This window comes from Diplodia corticola (assembly GCF_001883845.1).
Source record: "Diplodia corticola strain CBS 112549 chromosome Unknown scaffold15, whole genome shotgun sequence".
NCBI lineage: Eukaryota > Fungi > Ascomycota > Dothideomycetes > Botryosphaeriales > Botryosphaeriaceae > Diplodia > Diplodia corticola.
The window spans coordinates 184,841-206,693 of record NW_017971494.1 but is presented as its reverse complement, the minus strand read 5'-3'; the positions used below and the strand labels follow the sequence as shown (position 1 = coordinate 206,693).

At 58.7% G+C, this 21,853-nt stretch overlaps 7 protein-coding genes across 7 annotated transcripts; 3 read left to right on the top strand and 4 right to left on the bottom strand.

Moving 5' to 3' along the window:
* Nucleotides 1-878: 878 nt before the first annotated feature.
* On the bottom strand, nt 879-2,636 carry BKCO1_1500063 (f-box domain-containing protein; the record flags this gene model as incomplete). Its single annotated transcript, XM_020271323.1, has 1 exon — nt 879-2,636. The coding sequence occupies one exon, from the start codon at nt 2,634-2,636 to the stop codon at nt 879-881; it is 1,758 nt and encodes a 585-aa protein (XP_020132011.1).
* Nucleotides 2,637-4,762: 2,126 nt separating this feature from the next.
* On the bottom strand, nt 4,763-6,002 carry BKCO1_1500062 (s-adenosyl-l-methionine-dependent methyltransferase; the record flags this gene model as incomplete). Its single annotated transcript, XM_020271322.1, has 3 exons — nt 4,763-4,805; nt 4,854-5,413; nt 5,469-6,002. The coding sequence occupies 3 exons, from the start codon at nt 6,000-6,002 to the stop codon at nt 4,763-4,765; spliced, it is 1,137 nt and encodes a 378-aa protein (XP_020132012.1).
* Nucleotides 6,003-6,401: 399 nt separating this feature from the next.
* BKCO1_1500061 (c6 transcription factor) lies at nt 6,402-8,941 on the top strand (the record flags this gene model as incomplete). Its single annotated transcript, XM_020271321.1, has 4 exons — nt 6,402-6,908; nt 6,964-8,500; nt 8,552-8,730; nt 8,786-8,941. 4 exons carry the CDS (start codon nt 6,402-6,404, stop codon nt 8,939-8,941), a joined length of 2,379 nt encoding a protein of 792 aa, XP_020132013.1.
* Nucleotides 8,942-10,823: 1,882 nt separating this feature from the next.
* On the top strand, nt 10,824-12,596 carry BKCO1_1500060 (cell division cycle protein cdc20; the record flags this gene model as incomplete). Its single annotated transcript, XM_020271320.1, has 1 exon — nt 10,824-12,596. The coding sequence occupies one exon, from the start codon at nt 10,824-10,826 to the stop codon at nt 12,594-12,596; it is 1,773 nt and encodes a 590-aa protein (XP_020132014.1).
* A 433-nt stretch (nt 12,597-13,029) lies between these two features.
* Nucleotides 13,030-14,886, top strand: BKCO1_1500059 (protein phosphatase 4 core regulatory subunit r2 protein; the record flags this gene model as incomplete). The annotated part of the gene is made up of 4 exons (XM_020271318.1): nt 13,030-13,039; nt 13,098-13,143; nt 13,211-13,259; nt 13,327-14,886. The coding sequence occupies 4 exons, from the start codon at nt 13,030-13,032 to the stop codon at nt 14,884-14,886; spliced, it is 1,665 nt and encodes a 554-aa protein (XP_020132110.1).
* A 2,417-nt stretch (nt 14,887-17,303) lies between these two features.
* On the bottom strand, nt 17,304-19,872 carry BKCO1_1500058 (camp-dependent protein kinase pathway protein; the record flags this gene model as incomplete). The annotated part of the gene is made up of 5 exons (XM_020271317.1): nt 17,304-17,462; nt 17,514-17,795; nt 17,845-19,141; nt 19,210-19,352; nt 19,420-19,872. 5 exons carry the CDS (start codon nt 19,870-19,872, stop codon nt 17,304-17,306), a joined length of 2,334 nt encoding a protein of 777 aa, XP_020132109.1.
* A 1,008-nt stretch (nt 19,873-20,880) lies between these two features.
* Nucleotides 20,881-21,831, bottom strand: BKCO1_1500057 (bet3 family protein; the record flags this gene model as incomplete). Its single annotated transcript, XM_020271316.1, has 5 exons — nt 20,881-21,000; nt 21,093-21,284; nt 21,462-21,681; nt 21,739-21,747; nt 21,797-21,831. 5 exons carry the CDS (start codon nt 21,829-21,831, stop codon nt 20,881-20,883), a joined length of 576 nt encoding a protein of 191 aa, XP_020132112.1.
* Nucleotides 21,832-21,853: the final 22 nt, after the last annotated feature.

Sequence of the window (21,853 nt, the reverse complement as noted above, 5' to 3'; positions counted from 1 at the left end):
TTTTTGCGGCGGCGACGATCTTCGACGCCTGATATGCGTGTGAAGGAAGCGGGAACATGCAGGTAACGTGATCCACGAAGCTGGTTGGCATGGCCGAACGACCACGGCCCCGGTTATTTGATCGCGGCATGAATCAGGTCCTTGCATGGGGAGGACTGGGGGGAGACAGGAACCCCGACCCCTGGTGTTGTTGTGAGCTCCCGCGCCTGGAGCGAGAAGAGACGGGGCGTGGGGGATCATAAGCCTGTCGTCCGCCACCGATTCATCGTTTGGTACGTATGAGGTTGATTGAGGACGCCAGAAGATGTCGATCCTGTTCCGCATCATGGAGTTTTGGGTAAGTTCCCCGTGGCATACCTAGCGGGTTGCAGATGATCTGATCCTTGTGTGGCCCACGCAGGGATGCTAGTATCATCATCCATGGGCAGTTGGAGCGAATCTCCAGACGTAGATGCGAGTAGTGCCATTGTGCGAATATGCTCAGACACATGATTCCACTGCTTACATGAGTAGTAGAGTGCAGTACACAATCAACGCATGTCATCTGCATAGTGTTGCGGCTATGACGAACGTGGCTGAGGGATGGTCCGTCCCTGAGCCAGCTAAACTATGAGCTCGAAGGGTGTCGGGAAAGGTGTCGCGTGCCGCGTCGGTGAGCTAATCCGGTCCATTAGCGATAGCCAGGCAAGACGTCCAAAACTTGGTTATGCGAGATCGGCGAGACAAGGATGAGAATAGACGTAGTAATTCAAACCGAGGTTTCTGTACATGAGGTATCGTAAGTCTCGCTCGTTCAGCCCATACACGCCATCATCCACCTTCATCGCTCGCAGCCCCGCATCATCTTTACCGATTATCTCGACTAATTGCCCTACTTCTCACCAGGAGCTTCTGCTCCCCAAACCCAACCCCCTCACGAATCGCACATCTGCCGCCTGCTTCTCCAATGCCCTCCTCATCGTCCGGCCGTACTCGTGCTCTCTCTTCAGCCTCGCCAGCTCCTCGGCACTCTCCATCCTCTCCTCAAAATCACCTTGTTCAAACAGCGGACGCGTTCCAAAGCCCAAGAGGCCGATGCGCCCATCGCCCGTCCAGACAACAAGATCGTCCTTGTTCAGCTCGGCACTGTGCGCGCTGTCCACGGTGCTACGGCAGAGCGTAGGGACCAGCTTCTGGACAATGTCGCCCTCGCCATGCTGCTGAGATGGTGCCGAGAAGAGTGTGCCGACGTCGAAGGGACCATCGTCTCGCGGAGCCTGTGATTGGTTGGATGAGTCTGAGCGGTCAGGGTTAATGTTGAACGACCGGATGGGGGTAAAGCCATCGCGCTCCATCCATTTCACGTTGCCGTCACCGTCGCTGTATACCAGGCGTGCCCCGTGCGTAGTCACGCTGAGAAGCTTTGAGGATGAGGCTGTCTGCCGGTTCTGAATGCAGGCACCCCGGTTCCGCACAGCGGAGCCAGTGTCGCTGGAGAGGATGGTGTGGCGTGGGTCGGGAGAGAGCCCGAAGAGCTCGAGGGCACCTTTGCCTTTGTATTCGCCAGCTGCGATTATGGTATGGCCGGTAACTGATGGATCCTTGTGCGGCGTGTTGTCCAAGTACATGCTATGGAAACCAAGATTGCGCGGGATAAAGGGATGATGGATGAGTGCCATGGAAGACAGGCGAGCACCGGAGTGAACAGTGCCCCGAAGGCGCGGAAAGAAGCGTCTGTCGTAGTTCAAGAGGCTGGTGAAACGGCCGGCCACCCAAATGTCACCGTTCCCATCCCACTCGCGGTCAGGTAAGTGAAGAATTGACAGCGGACCGGGCTGGGACAGTGTGGCATGCTTCTGAGGGACATTTCCGAGCAGGATATCGCGGAAGCTATCCTTCGGCGGAGTGCCTGCAATCAGTTCACAGCGGAGCTGCAGGTTGGAGTCATCTGAAGACTGCTGTTGACGCGGGTCATGCAGATGAATCGTCATGTTGGTTCCTACGGTGACTGGGGTTGGGTGGCGTGCCTCTGACACGGTCGTGATTGGAAAAGGATACTTCGATTCAGAGACGACTTGAAGCGTATCGAGGTCGACCTCTTTGAGGACGTTGAGGACGGCAAAGTAGCCTTTGTTCTGCCTGTTGTCGATGCTCACGCACTCGACCGCGCCTGTTTCGGTCATGACGGCCTTGCTCTCGGCGAGGGGTGCACGTCCGGCCAGGAGCCCGGGCTCGGTCCTGTCAACCATGGCTCCTTGCTTGGTATCAGATGCGCGTCTTTCCCGGGCGCTGATGTCCCAGACGCCGATGCTGCCGTCGTCCAGCGGCGCGAATACCTTGTCGGCCATCTGGGTGCCCTCGTCGTAGTAGAGACCGAGGCCGGTCGCCTCGGCAGGCTCCTTCTGGTCGCCCGAGCCATGGTGTGCCTGCTGCAGCCAGCTCATCTGGACAGGAGCATGGCGTGCAATGAACTCCTCGTAGAAGCTGATCTTCTCGTCCGGGTACGAGGGGTCCCAATTGGCAAAGGCGCGCTCGCGCTGAGCAACGGCCAGCCTGTGGGCAACCATTTCGGCGTTGGGAGCACCTGGATCGTGCACGCCGGATGCCGACCTCCTCTCTTGCACAGCACTGGCAAGCTGGGCCATGTGAGGGGTCATGTGCGAGAGGAGCTGCTGGCGGCGGCGGATGGCCTCGGCGCGGGAGTGCTGGTAGCATGTTGCTTTCCAGAGGCGATCGTCCCGGAAGACTCGGAGGAAGCGGCGGGACACGGACTGGAGGCTGATGATGTCAAGAGGCTCGAGGACTGGGCTTCCTCGTCAGCGATGCAGCTCATGTCAATCCCGCGTGGGGCAGCAGGAGGGTGGGAATTCACTTGCAAGGTGCGACGTAGAGAATGAGCTCGTCCGGAAGCGAGTCCATGATCGCAGGGAAGACTGGCGGCCGTCAGACCGGGAACACACAAGACACGAGGGGCGAGGGCGAAGACATGGGAGCGAGCGGCGTTGTTATAGCTCGCACAGCAGCACCCCGGATTCCCAAGCTCGGCCCTTATCGCCGCCCCTCGGGCCTTATCAGCCAAATCCGGCATAGCGTCCTGGACCTCCATCTCCCCCCCGCCTGCACAACACCACCAACTCTGTTGCTCCTGTCACCAGCGCACCGCACCAACGCCCCGCTGGCATGCCGGCATGCCCGAACATGTCTATCTAGTGCCCCGATTCCGGCTGTGTGTCTGCAGAGAGCCAGCGCTGCAACCAGCTTCCCGACTTGGTAACGTTTCTGGAACATTCCTCGTCATGCTTGCCCAGCCTTGCTTCAGCTTCTTGTTGCTCTTTCCGACAACCGACGTCCCTTTTCATTGAACCCGCCAGCGGGCGCGAACTTCAGCGGATCACAATGCGTGACATGCCCCCCATGCTTGTCCTGCTTTGGTTTCCCTTTCGCCCGCGGTGCGTGGGGATCCACGTGCTGGTTGAAGCTGTCTTTGTAAGGGTGCACGTTGCAACCCTCACGGATGTTGAACCAGAACTTGCAGCCCGCGGCGCTGCATTTGGCAACGTGGCCGAGGTTGATGCAGCGCTGGCGTGATGTGCTCTTGCACACAGTGCTGTATCCGACACGAGAAGCCCTTAGCATCTTTTTCGCCATGGCTCCTGCGCGACCAGGGGGTTCTGCTACCATTTGTGTGTTTTCCGTGCCTTCCTCTGGACCTGGTCCATGTCCGCGGTACAAGGCGACCCTGGAAACCATCAGCTGCTTCTTTCCGTCTCCTCGATGCCTGCAAACCCACAGTTGACTGGCCTGATAGATGGTCTTGCACGAGACACGCCTGTCCTATGCATCAGTCAGCCTCTTGACATGTATCTTTGGCGTTTGCTCACTCCAACTCCGGTTCGCTTGGCCTGACGTCTCTCGACGACCTCCTTCAAGGGAAAAAGACCCTCGACGGTGACGGAAATTGCAGAGACGAATTGAAAGCGCCGTACTTCTCGGCGCTTACACAATGGCGGTTAATAGTAGCGTGATGAGCACCGTACGCCATGACTCTATGAAGTACGCGAATTTTCGGTAGGTGGCCGTCAACGGTTGCCTGCATGAAACAAGACCTGTCAGCAGCAAGAACGTCAACACTCCCATGTTCAAGAGGGAACGTATACTGTATGCCAGAGATTGTTCCAGACAAAACAATGCCTTGCCACCTACGCCGTTCTGAAGTGAAACGCCATACACTGGAGAGAAACACCGAAGAAATAATGAACGTTGGCCGTTTTTAAATCGAGTTGTTTATGTGATGAGCATGCGGACATAAGAGTGGGTGGTTGAAAAGCCCCATAGGCTTGATCCATGGATATGGCAGTAACTCTGCCCGCGAAGCTGCCTGGCGTACATCGAAGAGCTTACACCCTATATGGTAAGAACATGATTGGCATATCGAATGAAGCATGTGGGTACAGGTCACATAAGATACAGTTAACGTCGTCGGCAAATAACGCGCATAATTGAAGGATTTAGCAGATATTAGAATGATGGTGCCTAGTCGGCTATTATGATGATGTAAAACCCTTAACGGGAAATAGAGAATGGCGTGCGCTAGATTAGAAGGCTGAAAAACGAAGTAGCCAACATTACAAAGGAGTAATTGCAAAACGACATTAACGGAAGTGTACGATGTATGTGCTCCCGCAGTTACGTTGCAGTGCTGGGCGAAGCAACCTCGTGGACTAAGACACAATTTCGAGCGATAGCCCCTGCTGTTGCAACGGTGCCGATGAGCCCTGTGCCGTTAGGAATCATCGCTGTGCGGCTTCTGCGCGTAGTGAACAGTCCTAGGACCCTGTCAGCGACATTTGCATGAAGATGCCTTGGACCCCCACATCTGCCAGTAGTAATGCTTCTCACGATTACTCATGTCTTGTCGTACGTTGACAAGAAAGAGCTCAACCGCTTCTTTCGACCAGCCAAGAACCTTGGTCAGGAGCGCCAGGCTTATTCCCTGGAGGCCCCGGCCCAAGTTCTCGAACGTCCACCGCCCAAGCATCTTCTGCTTCTGGCCCTTCGGCCAAGCCCCGACGGCCCATTTGACGACTTGTTCATTTATATTTTCAAAGCCTTGGTCCCTTAACTGCTGGGGGAACTTGTCGCTGGCCATTGTGTCAAGGCCGCACTTGGCGGCTGCCTCATGCACCAGAATCGACCAGTTTTGCAATGGATCATCCCTTGTCACGCTGGCATCATCGCATCTCGTAGGCAGCTGTCCCTCTTGCAGCTCGAGCCAGCCGCCGGGCTTCAAGTGGCAGTAGCATTGTTCGATGAAGCGCCGCCAGTTGTGCATGCCGAGACAGAGCATTCGAGCGTGTATGAAGTCGAATTTCCTGCCGTCAATGTCCCAGTCGCTCTCCGCATCGTCAACAAGAAAGGTCACGTTCGGTGGTACCTACACCAAATCAGCCACGCCCAGTGGGATGGCCCTACCCGCAGGGTCCGCATACCCACTCGGGCTGGATGGCAGACAAATCGGTGCCTGTGACGTGGGCAGAGGGATTCTCGTCGGCGAATTCTATGGCCCACAGGCCAGAGCCGGTTCCGACGTCGAGGACTTGGTGCACATTGGGCGGAACTGGGGCGGCGTGCAGGGCGCCGTCAAGAGACAGGCGCCAGACACGATGCTGGAGGTCGAGGCGGTCGGCCTCGTCTTGGTCATTGGGCAGCCAATAGGCGCCTTCCCTGAAAGAGTGGTAGCGACGGCCATGCTCGTAGCGATAGTCGACGACCTCGGAGTTGAGCGAGGTGGTTGTGGAGTCGGGGCCCGCCGAGCCCAGGGCGGAATCGGCGTCGGAGAGGACGGGGGCGCTGTCGACATGGAGCTGGTATGCATAGCTTGGCAGCTGGAACCCGGCGGGCTGGTCGGGCGACGGGCCGGCAAGGTGGTGCTGCAGGGGCTCGAGCAGCGGCGAGGACTGACGAGGCAGGGCGGGCTCAGGGCCAGGGCAGTGGCTCGCGGGCCGTGTCGGCGACGCAGCCATGTGGAGCGTAGGCGGGCAGAGCGGAGAGCGGGCGCGACATGTCGGCGGGGGTTCAGCGCTCTTCAGCTCGGGGTTCAGCCTTCTCAGGTGGACGGGGCGGCGACAGGCGCTGGTCGTGGCTTGGGCTGGCGGCGCAGTTCGCAGTTAGCGGCCGGACTGGAAGCGACAGAGGAGGCAGGGGTGGCATCGCGCGCACGTGGAAACGCGGAGCCCGATCCGCGGGCCGCTTATTCTCACAACGCCAGGACGGGAACAACCTTCCCTCGATATTGCGTTTGCCTTGCACGAGCCTGTTCCTCGTCCCGAGTGGAGAGAGTTGTGTCGCCTGTCAGCCGAGGGTGCCGCTCGGAGTCAATCGCGCCTTCCGTCCCATCCGCTCGGCTACTTAAGGAGTCGACTATGGGCGACGACACCGCTCGCATCCTGCACTTCGAGCCGCCGCCCACCAAGGTGACGCGGGTGCGCCCGCAGCTCTCATGCATTCCGTGCCGCCAAGGCAAGCTCAAATGCAACCGCCAGCACCCGGCCTGCGACCAGTGCGTGAAGCGCTCGCGCGAGGCTCACTGCACCTATGTGCCGCCCCCGCCCAAGGACCGCACCCGCAAGGCCAAGGACATGCGCGGCCGCATCCGCCACCTCGAGAGCCTCGTTGTCGATCTGATGAACGGCAAGGACCCGCGCGCGCTAGCTCTCAACCCCCAGGACCCTCAGCAATCCTCCTCGCGCCGCCTGCCTACTCCCGATCAGCCCTCTCCTGAACACCCTACCGCCTCCGACGGCCCGAAAACCCACTCTAGCTCCGGCGACGATGATCTCAGCTTCCCTAGCGCCTTCGGCGCCCTAAAGATCAGCGACGAGGAAACCACCTACATGGGCGGCTCCCACTGGATGACCGTCCTGAACGATGTAAGCCTGCCTGCACCCGTCCGCCGGCCCGAGCGCGACGCTAATCTACCACCAGATCAAAGAGGTGAAAAGCTTCCTGGCCCTGGAGGAAGAGGACGAGCAGGAGTCGGAGAAGCCCGAGAGCGAGCAGGACACGGAGCTCCCCCACCGCCACACGCTCATTGTCGGCTCGCCCAAGCCATTGAGCAAGCGAGAACTCCTGCAGAACTTGCCCCCGAAGGCCGACGTCGACAGGCTTGTCCTCCTTTACCTTCGGGGCGGAGATCCAACCTCCGTCATGTTCCATGAGCCGTCCTTCCGGCTCGAGTACGAGCGCCACTGGCAGAACCCGTCGGCCGCGCCAACCATCTGGATTGCCCTCATGTACGGCATTCTATGTCTGTCCTCCATCTTCTCTTTGCGCGTGCCCACCAGCGGAATGCACCCTCAATCGCCAGAAGCAGTCCTCAAGCAAGCGGCGAAATACCACGACCTCTGTGCGTCTGCTGCCGTGCTCGGCGACTTTTCCAGACCGAAGCCGTGGTCATTGGAGACGGTGATGCTCTACGCCGCGGCCGAATTCCTTTCCGGCAGCCGGGGTGGAGGAAGTCCGACGGATGTTTGGCACATCTTCGGGACCGTCATTCGAATAGCCCTGAGAATGGGTTACCACAGAGACCCGAGCCACTATGGCATCAGTCCGTTCCATGGCGAGATGCGGAGGCGGACCTGGTACCTCATTTACGGCTTGGATGTTCTGCTGGGCTTCTCTCTGGGCATGCCTTCGATCGCCCGAGGATTCCAAAGCGACACGAGGCTGCCCCGCAACCTTCACAGCGAAGATCTGTCGCCAGACATGACGGACTTGCCCCCGGAGAGGCCTGACTCTGAGTTAACCATCATTCTATACACGATTGCAAAGGCAAAACTTCTCTCTGTCTTTGCTCCCGCAGCTGATGCGGCACACTCGGTCACACCGCCGACTTACCCCGAGATCATGGATTTGGACCAAAAGCTGGAGGAAATCCACTCGGAGATGCCATTGGCTTACAAGATGAAGCCTTTGGAGGAATCGGCGGGTGAGACGCCAGATGTCATCATGAACCGATTGAACTTGGAACTCCTGTACCAAAAGACGCGCTGTGTCCTGCACCGCACCTATCTGGCAAAGGCACACAACGATTCTCGCTATGAGCATTCGAGAAAAGCGTGTCTGGAGGCATCCTTGGCACTTCTTGAGCTGCAAGCCATGATTTACCGGGCATGCCAGCCTGGGGGTCTTCTGGTGCGTTGTAGTTGGTACTACGGGTCCTTGACAAGCCACGACTTCCTCCTTGCCGCCATGCTACTTTGCCTGGAAATCAACCTGAATCGCGAAAAGAGGATGCAAGACTCCGAAAGCTATTGCGAAGGGCCGTTCTCGTGTGCAGAAATGTTCAGGGCTCTGGAAAACGCGACACACATCTGGGATTCTTACGGGGACAATTTGATCGATGCCAATGACACCAAAAAAGCTGCCAGAGCTTTCCGTCATATCCTGGCGAAGCTGAAGGCGACTCCAGCAGAGTTTGGCATGCAACAGGAGCGCGTGAACGGGGAGATGCCTCAGCAATGTCTGTACCCGGTTCGAGGTCGCCGTACGAGCAACTGGCTAACGTATGCAGTCACTACACTTCCCCAGCAATACAGTCAGCCGCCGGTCGTCCCATCCAACGGCCCTGGGATCGCGTACTTGCCTGCGCAGACAGCAGCACCGGTCGCCACTCAGGGCTACAGTGTAGCTCCTGTTGAACCTATTCCTCTCGAGGGCATGTTGGAGATGCCACCGTTTGACATCAACTGGGTGAGTCGGTATCGCGTCCCATCTCTCTAAGAGTGTATCACTGACAGGGGGTTAGGATGTATGGGACAAGAGTGTACTTCCCTACGACGAGTACATGCAACATGAACCACAGCAGTGGCCGGTTCCTCAGCAGCCTCCCAATATTGGCGGTCCATCGGGCTACCCTCCCGGATACCTCCATGGCATGCCGTACCCGTACCAGCATCAGTAGCAATGTGACAGCTCCTGGGCAGTGCGAGAGAGAGAGAGCCAAGGGTGGAGCTTCAATACATGCAGGATTTTTCTGCATTAGGCTCCACTGCAGGACCGTGGAACCCCGCTGCATCCCTCATGCATCATGATGAAACGGCTCATCAAGATGAAGCTGCGTCGTCGGAGCTTGAGGGCCTTGGCTAGTGCCTGCATAAGGAATACTTGTGCGGGTCTTTGCTGTCCGACTCGGAGCTCTTTCAGCATTTTCTGTTGCAATGGGGGAACTCAAGTCCTTGAGAAACCCCTCGTTGAATATTCCCCATGCACTGGGTCTTTCGTTTCGAACGCCTTGTCGGTAGCTGACCGGATGGTACCTTTCCGGCTGGAATCAGCGCCCGATCGGAGCCGGCCAAATCGGGATGCACCAGACATTCTCTTCGGGCGGTAGTCTTCTTGTCCTGAGCGATTCACGCAAGTGGCCTCGGCTCCAACCGATGCTGCTCGGTCCTGGAAGTGTCTGGTTGGGGTCCCAAGCCCGGCAGCAGCCGTCTCGCGTGATTGATGGCGATCATGGGTCCTGACTGCAGCGACATGGGTGGGAGACGCATCTGACTCGACTTTGCCGTTTTGGGACTACCAAATGATCGGATTCGGCCATGTGCAGACCAAGGCCACAGATATCACTCGGTGGAAGGACGTGGGCTTTCGGAGTAGGGTGGGTTTACTTTGGGTGCAGGAGGAGCAAAGGGACTTGGACTGGCGGTAGATGTAATCTTCGACATGCGGCTGTACATAGCTGTAATACTAGGGAACTCTGGGGATTTGAGGCGTTGGCGATTTTGCGACAGCGGGTCGGAGTGCGGGACGATGACAGGCGCAGTGCGGGCGAGTGCAGCAGCAGCGCTTTATGTGGCTGCCCTCGCAGTCCCACCAGCATGGCTCAAATCACCGAGAGGAGCCGAGCATGACGAAGTTGGGCTCAAACAAGCTTTGGAGAAGAGCTAGCTCAGCATTAACACGATTCCTGTAAGAGGATGGTCATCTACTTCCGGCGGGGCCTGTGCGCAGTCGGACATACAGAGCATGGTGCGCTCATGCTGGAATCCGACGATTGACAATCACAGCCTAACTCGGCGAGGCGGCGACGATTTTTCTCCAGCTGCAGGGCGGCTGCATGGCACGGGTGGGTACAGAGTATTGTTAGAGTGGGCGGCGGCAACGCACAGGGCGGAGCGGCCGAAGGGGATTGATTGCCTTCCCCTTGGCCAGGGTCGGCTACAAGAACCGCACCGCTGGCTCTCGTGACGGCCGCCACACCGGCAAGTAGCGCAGCCCTGCCGCAATGGCGAGGGCGATGGAGCAGCTCACAGACGAGAGTGCGAGGCCGGGGATGAAGTACCTGATCGCCGGAGGTAAAGGCGGCGTCTAGGGCCGAGGTCGAGGCAGCTGCATGCGCGTTCTTGCAGATTTGCTGCAACGGCGGCGCAAGCGTGTTACTAAGCGTGCGTAGCCGCCCCAGTGCAGTCGCCAGCTTCCGCTTCCGCACTCTCAGGCCCGCGGGAGAAGGCGCGCCCGGAGGTTACTCCTGGGCGGGGCGCACGTGATTTCCGTCATCGGGCCGCCTGCCCGCGCAGGAGCTGTGGGACGTCGCTGCAGGGACGGGCGGCGTTGCTCGGCCAACTGCCAAACAGAGTTCCCGAAAGGGCGAAATAAAAACGCCCGCCGTCCTCGCCCTCTGCCTCGCTGCTCCTCCATCCCATCATCTGCCATCTACAGTCCAAACACACCCGCCGCTACCCTTCAAAATCCCAAAAGCCTCTCTGCGCCTTTCAGCGTCGCATTCCAGCATCAGCATACCCAAAACTACAACAAAAGTTATCCAACTCAGCACCTAATACGCCATGGCCTGTCCCCTGGTGATGAGCTCACCCTCTACACCGGTTGGCATCAAGAGACAGACCCGCGCCCGCAACGAGTCGCCCCAGACTCCCATCCGCAAGCTGGTCTTGCAGGAAGACAAGCACGACTCCATTCACATCCCCTCGCCGCTCGCCTCGTCGCGGAGCCGCCAGGCGTCCAACATCCCCAAGTCCAACATCGCTCGCGACTCCCCCAAGAGCAAGAAGATAGACCTTGGCGTCTCCGACTTTGCCCTTACGGGATCCGGCAACCCCACTCCGGTCACTGCAACCGGCAAGAAGACCAAGAAGTCGTCTTCGACGGTCAAGTCGCGCCCGCAGAAGTCGACCCTCCGCGTGCCTCGCAACCCCACCGACCGCTTCATTCCCCAACGCCTCACCACCGAGGCCATCGACAACGTCAACGTAGCGAGGATATCCAAGCGCGGAGAGAACAGCCGCCCGGCCTCGAGGGAAAGCACTGCCGAGGGCTCTGCCGTTCTGGCCTCTGCTGCCAACGACCTCAACATCTTCGGCTCCAGCGCGCCCGACGACGACCTGACCCTGGCCCTGGGCCGCGTCAACCTGGACGACGAGGACGAGGAAGAGACGGTCAAGAAGCCCTCTCCCAGAACCGTGGCCTACCAGGACTCTCTTGCTCAAGCCTGCGACATGAACATCGGCTCGCGCATTCTCGAGTTCAAGCCCGCCGCGCCGCAGTCGACCAAGCCTGTGGACCTGCGTGCGCAGTACAACCGTCCGCTCAAGTCGGTCGGCGGCCAGCTTCGCCGCCGCATTGCCTCGGCCCCCGAGAAGGTGCTCGATGCCCCCAGCATTGTGGACGACTACTACCTTAACCTCCTTGATTGGTCCGCCGGCAACCAAGTCGCCGTGGCTCTCGAGCGCGCCGTCTACATCTGGTCCGCTGACTCTGGCTCGGTCAACTCTCTCTTCGAGACTGCCGACGACACGTATGTCACTTCGGTCAAGTGGAGCGGCGACGGCGCCTACGTCGCTGCCGGCCTCGACAATGGCGAGGTTCAGATCTGGGATGTCGAGGATGGCACCAAGCTCCGCAGCATGCACGGCCACCAGTCGCGCGTCGGTGTCATGGGTTGGAACAAGCACCTGCTGTCGACGGGCGACCGCTCGGGTCTCATCATCAACCACGACGTCCGCGTCGCTGACCACAATGTCGCCGAGCTGACGGGCCACAGCCACGAGGTCTGCGGTCTGGAGTGGCGCTCTGACGGCCAGATGCTTGCGAGCGGCGGCAACGACAACCTCGTCAACATCTGGGATGCCCGTAGCTTGACGGAGCCCAAGCACACCAAGACCAACCACCACGCGGCCGTCAAGGCGCTTGCTTGGTGCCCTTGGCAGCTCAACCTTCTTGCCACGGGCGGTGGATCCAACGACAGGCAGATCCACTTCTGGAACTCGACCACTGGCGCTCGTCTGAACTCGATCGACACGGGTAGCCAGGTCACCAGCATCAGGTGGGCGACTCACTACAAGGAGCTCGTCAGCACAGGCGGTTTCCCCAACAACGCGCTCTCGGTCTGGTCGTACCCCACGCTGGTCAAGAACATTGAGATTCCAGCCCACGAGCAGCGCATCCTCTTCAGCTGCCTCAGCCCCGACGGCCAGACGTTGGCTACTGCGTCGGCCGACGAGAACCTCAAGTTCTGGAAGCTTTTCGAGAAGAAGGCGGGCGTTTCGGCCGTGTCTGCCAAGCCGCGCGCCCTTACTGCTCCCTCGACTCAGATCCGCTAAAGTGCGGCCTGGATGGACCGCTGACAAGTACTAACCCACAGCATTATGACAAGATACCATTCATGATCTCGGGTTGTGGGAGGCATGGCGTCTGGGATGGGATCTCATGTCTTAGCGATCTGGTAGCTGGCGGACTGGCGTTCTTTTTGCAATCCTTCTTGGTTATTGCTTTGCAATGGCATTTGTCTAGCTGGACCACTAACCCTTACATAGCAGCTCTAATAACAAAATTGCCCTGTGGGCTTAAACTAAACCTGAGCGTAGCCTGTGCGCATGTGATTGCCTTATGCGGACTGGCGCGCGCGCGATAAGATAAAAATTCGCCGAAGTTCGGGCGCTGGCAGCGGCTCATCGACGACGCGCGCGCATCAACACGCCCGAGCGCAGCTCAAGCTTGCTCCCTCAACACCATACCCACGACTGATCCGCCACCATGCTGTCCGGTAAGCCACTTGGCCTGGAGTCGCGCCGTCCATGCTAACATCCCCCTGCGGCAAATAGGCGAGCAGCTACTGGAGCAGGCTGCCAAAGATGGCTCCATGCTTGCGTGAGTCCCGCCTGCCAGCTTCGGGCTTCCCTTACCCTTCGTGTGCGCATGCTGACACCTGCTGCAGGAGCGAGTGGCCGCGCGCCCTCGAAATAGTGCTGTCGAGGCTCGATCACGTATGCGCTGCCGCCAGCTCCTGTTTCGTGGTTGGCGCAGCCCGCTCACCATGCTGCCTCCGTACAGATCGTTGCCGACGAATTTCCCACCCCGACAATCCCGCCGCCCATCGTCGTTGAGCGAGAACGCTCGCCGACCCCCGTCAGACCGCCGCCTCCTCCCGACCGAATCCTGCGGAGTCAAGTCGCTACGACTGCCGACAAGGAAAACGCGCCGCCTGCCAGTAGTAGCAACACCACTCCCAACGCCGCCGCCCGAATCACACCCTCGCCCGGCCCTTCCGCACAAGCCCTGCCCCACTCCGGCTCGCAAGACGCCAACAGCACTTCTTCTCCCACCGCTGCAGGCGCAGCCAGCGGCGACACCAACGAGGGCAACGACACGTCCTCTCCCCCGTCTTCTGGCGCAGCGACGCCGTCGACATCATCATCGGCATCGTCGTCGCTGCCGTCAGAGCTGGCGGGCCTGCACGCGTCGATCGCGGGAGCGCTGCGGAAGCAGTTCGCAAAGGAGCCCCCGTACACGGTGCAGCGGCTGGCCGAGCTGGTGCTGCACCCGCGGGCGCACTACCGGTTCCTGCCGCCATACCTGCGCGCGCTGGACCGCGTGGTCAGCGTGAGCAGCGCGACGACGGTGTTTCCGCTGCCGCAGGCGGCGGTGCCCACGGGCACGGGCATCCTCAACGGCATCACGCCGACCAGCAGCGCGACGGCGTCGGCCGTCTCCCCGTCGGCGGCCGCCCTCGGCAGCGACGAGAGCTTGGGCGGGGCGCTGCTGACGCCGATTCCGTGGTTGCAGAACCGCGGCGGCGGCGCGGGCGGTGGGTCGTCGTCGTCGTCGGGCGGCAGCGCGAACGGGAACAACAACAACAACAACAGCGAGCTCGTCAGCGAGTGCACGGAGATGGTGGACGGACCGAACGGCGCGGGCCGCATCGAGACGGTGTCTGTCATCAACGGCGCGCTTACGACGACGTCGTCGCCCGCGCCGGGCGCCGGTGCCCCGCCCGCCCCGACGGCAGGAGGCCCCTCCGCAGGCACCGCGGCAGCCGCCACCACGGCCGAAAGCTTGAGAGAGGCGGGCGCGGTGACGCAGGGCGAGCTACTGCGGCAGGAACAGGAGGCTGGCGTCGTGCCCGTCGGGCAGAGCAATCCCAGACGAGTGCTGCTGCCCGGCTACTCCGCCTCCGCTGCCGCTGCAGCTTCGGCGGCGGATGGCGACGAGCAGAAGGAAGGCGACGAGATGGCAACGGGCGAGGAGAAGCAGCAGGAGGAGATGCCCCATGCGCGAGGCCCCGGCGAGGTGGGTGCTGAAGACGTGGGGCCCCAGCATGAGAGCGCCGGTGGCGAAATCAACATGGAAGCGGCCGTGGGGAGGGCGCCGGTCGGCGCGACGAAGAAGGACGACGGAGAGGCGGGTGAGGACGACGACGGCAAGAAGCCGAAGCCCGCGCAGCCTGTGAGTCCTGAAGCGGAGATGAAGGACGTTGACGACGATGAGGACAACGAAGCGAAAGGTAAGCCTGGCGACGAGAAGGCGGGGGACAAGGGTGCTAAGGAAGCAGAAAAAAGGGCGGAGGAAAAGAAAGATGACGGGAGCAAATCTGACACGGAAATGACGGATTGAGGATCGATGACGTTGGAGAAAAGCTATCTACGAGAAATGTTGATTCTAAGACCATCTCCCCGATGTTCATCTTGAAGGCTATATGAGCATACACCATTCTCAATCTTGTTTACCTTATATATTTTTTCCTGTTTGCCTGGCGTTCGGAGAGCGAGCGGGCTTTGATAGGAGGGAGGGTGGCGTATCGGTTCATGGGCTTATCCGTCGTAGATAGGCCTTCTCTCTTTTTCCCATTTGCTAGCGAGCATGTGTGTGTCCTTTTGATTCGGATCCAAAAGGCTGAAAGACGAGATGACGAAGAATGGGGCGGTATCTTGCAAAGTATTCAGTTGAGATAGATAAACAAATCGAGGTATAAAATATGAAACAAGTACTATGTCGACACTCTAATTCATTCGCCGAGCAAGGGACAAACTTGATGGCCCAGTCCGCCTTGCGTCTAGTCGATCGACGTCCTGCTTTTTGTCCGTAGAGGAAGGAGACTTTACTAGTAGCAGCGAGCACGTAAGTCTGGAATCTATCAGGCAACAGCAGATTACTGCTCTGTTGCACGCGAAGAACTTGCTGGAAGACGACGATGTTGACCTTATCGGATACGGGGGTGGGGGAACTCAAGCCTGGAGATAAACGAGTGACTTGAAGAAGATGAGGATACTTTCTTTTTCGAAACACCAAAGGAAATTCATGATGATGAAGATGACAAGCACAATTTCTTGAGAATGTATTGGATGGACTTGCTACTTGAAACCCACTTGGACGAGCAAAGACGCGCCGAATGTACAGAGGTACATACGTACGAATGTGGGCGATACTCGGGCCTTGAAAAGATGAAAGCAAGAAATGAAACGACACGAAGGCAAGAACAGGAGGAAATGCACGGAGCGTGAAAAGCCAAGGGGGAAAAAAAGTACAAGGACCAAAACAAAATGATCAAGTCCTTCTCGCGTCGTACATGCATGCGCTGTCAAGGAGTTTACGCTCAGACGCACACGCTGTACATACAAAGCACCTGGCACAATGTCATGCTGCGCACACAGCGAAAACCCTCCCCTTGGAATACCAAGAAAAAAATCCACGTCGAGCGCCGGCGATTGACATGTGTGTGAACAGAAAACAAACAACAGACAGTCCAGAGATGCATGCCCTCTCAAGACCGACGCGCCAAATCATGAAGACGCCGCCACACACCACCGAAAAAAACAAGGCGATGTTGAAAGGATGCGAATAGAGCTGACTCCCAAACACCCTCCCCTATGACCAGACCAATCTCTCCAACAAGTTGAAATGAATTTCGCTCGACGTTGTACGTAGCCACGAAACTGCTGTTCGTGGAGGAGGGACAGAACCTGAAGAAAGGCCGCAACCTTCCGTAAACCCCCTCTCATCCGGTGAGCCCGTCAAGCATGTCCCACAGCTGACACGTCTCCTCCCACAGTCACATATCTTAGTCCACCCCTCACTTTCGTCCCACCCGCCATTCTTGTCACTCATGCAGCTTGCAGTCACCCATCCATATATAATCCTGCCTTGCACGCAATCCGCCGCAGCCAGCACTCTTTTGGAGGGGGGGAATTGGGTCGGATGAAATCGGTGCAAAGAAAGAAACTCTTTTTCCTCGGTGCTTGCGGGAGCGAAAAGTGTGGTATAAATTAGAGTCGATTTTAAGAAGTGACTTGACGACTTGGTAAATGAAAATATAACGGATAACACCAAACAACGGTTTCGACAGACACTGCAATAGCAGGGGAAAGCAAAAGGAAAAGGGGAAAAATTGTTGCAGACCTCTCCCATCCGACCCATTCCATCCAACACACAGCGCGCCTCCCTTTCCACCAACTACCAGAAAGGGGAGACACCAAAACAAGACAGCAGTATAGTGAGGAAACTTTCGACACGCGTTCAAAGTCGGAAGGAATTTTTGGGGGAATATTGAAAAGTGAGACTTGACGCCGTCACGCAAGTAACGAAAAGTTTAGATACCAGATGCACCACCCGTTCGCGTACCCGCCAGCCTAAGCGCAAGACCAGGAAAAGACACAAGAAAGTTAAGGTTGATATCGAGAGGAATAGTCCACAGTAGTGACTGCTCATGGAGAGAAGCGCAGCCTATCCGTTGCGGTGTTTGTGTGCGCGGATGTACTGTGCAACGAAGGATAACATGTCTGTAACTGAAATAAATGCACAAGTGCTGCGTTCTCCAAGCAAAGGATGCTAAGAGGGGCCATCATCCTGCGCACGCTGCGCGCAAGTCCGGCCATCTCGGCGTCCTTCTCGAATGTCTATCCCCGAGAAAGTTGGAAAATGCCCAGAGAGAAGAGAGCGGGAAGAGAGGACCATCGCGGGCAAAAATCTAAATGTCGACAGGAATCCTATTGGGAAAAACTCGTGAGATCGGATACTCGACGTTGATGTCGTAATCATAGTGCGTCTGCTTCAACTCCGTCATTGAGGAAAGCCTGGTCGAATGTGAAGGCGCTGGGACCGCCGTCGTCAGTGTGCAAGAAGGTATCGAAATCGAAGTTCTCGAGGACGTCGCCGCTGTCGATAGAGCTGAAGTCTAGGTTGAAACCGCCGTTCTGGAAAGTCGTTAGTATCGCGAGACTACGGGCAAAGGGGCAGCCACGTACCGTGTCGTTGCCAAGATCTCCAAAAGGAGCATTGGCGTTGGGGTCCATTTGGGGCTGAGCGGGCACCTGGGGAGGCGGGTTCGCGGGCGCGGTAGGCTGCTGAGGGTTGAGTTGTTGAGCTGTTGTAGACTGGTTACTAATCGATTTCTTTTGTTGCATTGGCATTGATGGCGTACTAGGCGTAGGTGTCGGTGGATGATTGTCCGCGTCCGAGGCCGGGGTAGCACCCGCTGTTGAACCCTTCTTTGCGGCGCCGCCAGCTGGCGGTTTGGATGGGGCATTCTATCATTGGTTAGCTCACGTAGACACGATCAAGGCGCGGCGTTCCAACCTTCTTGTCGTCCTTCTTCTTGTTCTTGGGGTTCGCCTTGTTAGTTTGCGAAGGGGTCGGGGGTTGATTCTGAGGCTGCGCGGGAGAAGACGGTTGCGTCCGGCCATTCTCGTTGCCAACGGCGGGAGCCGGCGGAGGAGGCATCTGTTGGTTCCGCTGTTGGGGAGTGCCCATAGGCGGCGGCTGTTGCTGACCCGGCTGCATGCCCTGGCCCTGTTGCGGGCCTCCTTGTTGCTGGCCCTGCTGCATCATTTGGGGAGGTCCACCTTGAGGCCACATGGCTCCGTTCGGCATCCGTCCACCGTTACGAGCGATCATCTCCATTTGCTGTTGCTGTGGCATCTGTCCTTGGAAGCCGGGGTGTGAGCTTGGTGGTCTCATCATGCCGTTCGCCATCTGTCCCTGGTAGAACTGCGGCATGCCGGGTGGCATTTGGTTGGGATCAAAGCCGCCGTTCGGCAATGGTGAGCTCCTGTTCTGCGGCATTGGTCCATCCGGCATGGGCGAGCCAGGAAGGCCAGCCTGGTTCAGCTTCGGGGTGCCACGTTTCATCTGATCACTGGGATTCGGCGAGGGGCCAGCCCTGCTACCCTGAGGTGACATTGCTGGCGGGAAACCCGGCTGACCGACTGGGCCAGAGGCGGGATGCTGAGTAATGTTGTCCTGCTCCTGGCGTGCCATTAGGAGGCGCTTCTTGTTCTGTTGCTCCAAGAGCATCAGTTGCATCTGGTAGTCCTGCAGCGCATGGTTGCCGCCGGGCTGCTGACCGGGGGCGCCTGGCTGCATACGGGCGTTAGCATTGCCCTGGAAGAAGTCCTGCGAGCCATCCGCGCCCTGCTGAGCCATGGGGGAGTTTTGCATTCCGGCGTTGTTCATTTCCTTTGCCAATTGTTGGTTATTCAAGGCTGCTTTATGCTGCAAGGCAAGATTTTGAGCATATACCTGTAGACCCTTTGCCTGCACATTGGGATTCTGCCCCTGGAATGCATTGAACTGCTGCGGCGTCATGTTATTCGGGTCAATGCCATTTGCCATGAGCATCTGGCCAGCCTGGGCTGCAGAAGTTGCACCCATCTGCTGCGGCTGCATTCCCTGGCTTCTTCCGCCAGGGCCCATCGGCTGGCCACTGAACCCGTTCTCAAGACGTGGACGCTTGTTCGGCGATGGCGCGTTCTCGGCCGAGCCGGGCGACTGCGGACGTTGGTTCATGTCCATCTGCGATCCGTCCCGCTGCATCTGCTGATTCTGCATCATTTGTTGCTGCTGGTTCTTCATCTGCTGGAGCTGCTGTGGGTTCCTACACCGCAGTAAAAAGAATCGTTAGTAACCGTACCACCGGGCCGACGCATCTCTGAGCCCACATACATTGGTCCGCGATTCTGCATCATCCGCATCTGCATCTCCTTGGTATTGGCGGGCATTCCCATCATGCCCCTGTACGGTTGCCCGTTAGGTGTTGTTGTCATCATCAGGCGCTGCTGGTTTTCCTGCCTCAATTGGGCTTGTTGCTGCGGGCGTTATCAGCGATGCGGCAAGCGGGGGAGGGAGGGGGGGGAGGGGCTCGGGATAACAAACCCTAGTGTGAGCCAGATACTGCAGCTGCGCTGAGCCCGGCTTGGAGCGCTGGCGCTGCGCGTTGAAGATGTCCCAGAACTGATGCCACCAGTCGAACAGGAAGGAGTTCTCGGAGGGGTCGATAGGCACGGCGGCGGGAGGGAGATCGTCGGGGCGTTTGTGCACGTCGTCCTTGTTATCAGTGTCCATGTCGTCCATGCCGTTCACGTCGCGTCGACCGCCTGGGCTGGTCTTCGCGGCAGGTCCGATGTTGATGACAAGCGCATCCTTGACCTGGCGGGCGAGTTCCCAGTGGTGGTTCTTGAGGAAATAGTCGTAGATGTATGTGTTAAGCATGGTTTGCGGGTCGGTGGAGTTTCGCGCCACACCGGCCTGCATCAGCGGTGTGCCTCCGACGGGACCGCCTTGCTGCTGCTGCATTGCGGCCATGCTGGCCTGCTGCTGGTTCATCATGAGCGGCGTCGGGTTGTGGAGAGCGCGGATGCGCGGTCAAAAGTGTCTGGGTCCCTTCGCGGCCGTGGGTGTGGGACTGCGGAGGAGAATGCAACGAACCCGCCTCAGGAGATGGGCGTGCTGTGCTCCAGCATGAGCGGGCGCGGCCTTGATCGTCGCGGCGGTCGTGCGATGCAGCGGCGTGAAGGCAAGGTCGGCGCTCCGGGTGTGGACGGCCGAGATGACGGCGGCGTCGGTGATTACTGGGGGCCCGCTGGGCTCGCGGCGTTGGGCGGTCGCAAGGCGCAGGCGTGCGATCACTCGAGGGGCGCGTGGGTGATGGTGTTGGGCGGGAGTCGGAGAGGCGCGGTGGGTGCTGAGTATCCTGATTCTGCTGCGCGCAATCAAATGGCGTCGCTAGCGAGGCGGCGACGTGTTACAGCAGACAGCGGGAGGAAGCGGCCGCGAGAGTAAAGATTTGCACGATGGCCACGCAGGGTATCAGCAGCGCAAGGCCGGGTAAGGAATTGCAAGTAGAGGTGTGCGAGCTTAGCGGTTGGGGGGGCGCGCCTTCATGGCCCTCCAGGCGCTGTCGATTGGGTGCGCACATAATCACGAGGCACCACGCATCCAGCCCAGCCACTTGCAATGCAGCGTCACCACCGCCAAACCAGCCCTCGGAAACACACACATCGCTCTGCCCACGCCAGAAAACATGTCTTGCATCCTTCTCAGCGCTGCTCTGAGTGTTCCGCTCAAATCACGTGACTCCGCCGACGGCCCTCTCCTCCCGCCCTCTCTGCAGCGGCCAGGGGGTGGCGATCAGGGTATAGCACTCATAGTTTATTTAGATGAATCTCTCCGCCCCACGCCGCCTGCACGCCCTACCGCGTCCGCCGCTGCACCGCTCGCTGCGTCGCCCGCGGCCTGCGCCCTTACTGCACGCCTGCCAAACTTTGCGCCGCCCGGTTGCACCGTTGACCGGCCCCGGGCTCCGCTGCGTTGGTCTTGGCGCCCTGCTCCGCCCGTTCACTCATCATCGGGCGGCAGCTCGTCCTCGATAAACCGGACGAGAGTGATGCGCATCTCTGTCGTGTCGTTGCCCCGAAGCACGTCGGTGATGAAATGTACCTCCACTTGCATTTGAACCTACACCGGAGCTTAGCGATGGCGTGATCCATGTGGCGTGAAGCGCCGCTGGGTCCGAGGACATTGGAGACCCGGAGGCAGGGTTGACTAACCATCTCCAATGCTCCCCGCAAAACTCCGCAAAGGATGTTCGAGTACCAGAGTTCATCTTGAGCACGGCCATCGTCCGGCAACTCCACAAAGTCTGCCAGAGGGTTCTCATCGAATATCAGAGAGAACTGCTTGCTGTCGCTGGTCCAGTTGGTGATGGTCGGAGTGATGTTCAGGAACACTTTGAAGCCGACCTGTCCGACATTGCATGTTAGCATGATATTGCCGCCGTATTGGGAGTTTGGAGGGTTTGAGGCTGGGCCCAACGGTCTGCTTGGGGGATCCAGTCGCCAGTATGGTGTTGGCGCGGTTCTACCAACTAGCTGCAAGACCGGTCGAGGGAAAAGAGCGAAGCGCAGCTGTCATCGTACCTTGGAGATCATCTCAGCAACCTCGCGGAAGCTGGAGCACGAGGTGGTATTGGACTTGGCAAGGAAGTCCTCGATCAGGCGTAGGCCAATGTTGTATCCCATCTTGTCTAGCTGTCGATTAACCTCGACATAATCGCTGTCAAAGTCCTTGCAAAGCTGCGCGACGATCGTTCCGTAGGTAAGGGTGACTAGTTCGGCATTGACTTTGTCGACACGGGTTCTTGAAGGCGTTAGAGACAGCGGGCGTTGCGCTGGGCTCGAGAAGGTCGCTACTTACTTCCAAACCCTAGAGGAGGTCAGCTTTTGCATGCGCGGAGAGCGGGCGGGGGGCTCACTCTTCGCCCAGGCGGGCAGCCTTGGTGGAAGCCATGGCGCTCCTGGACACAGACGGT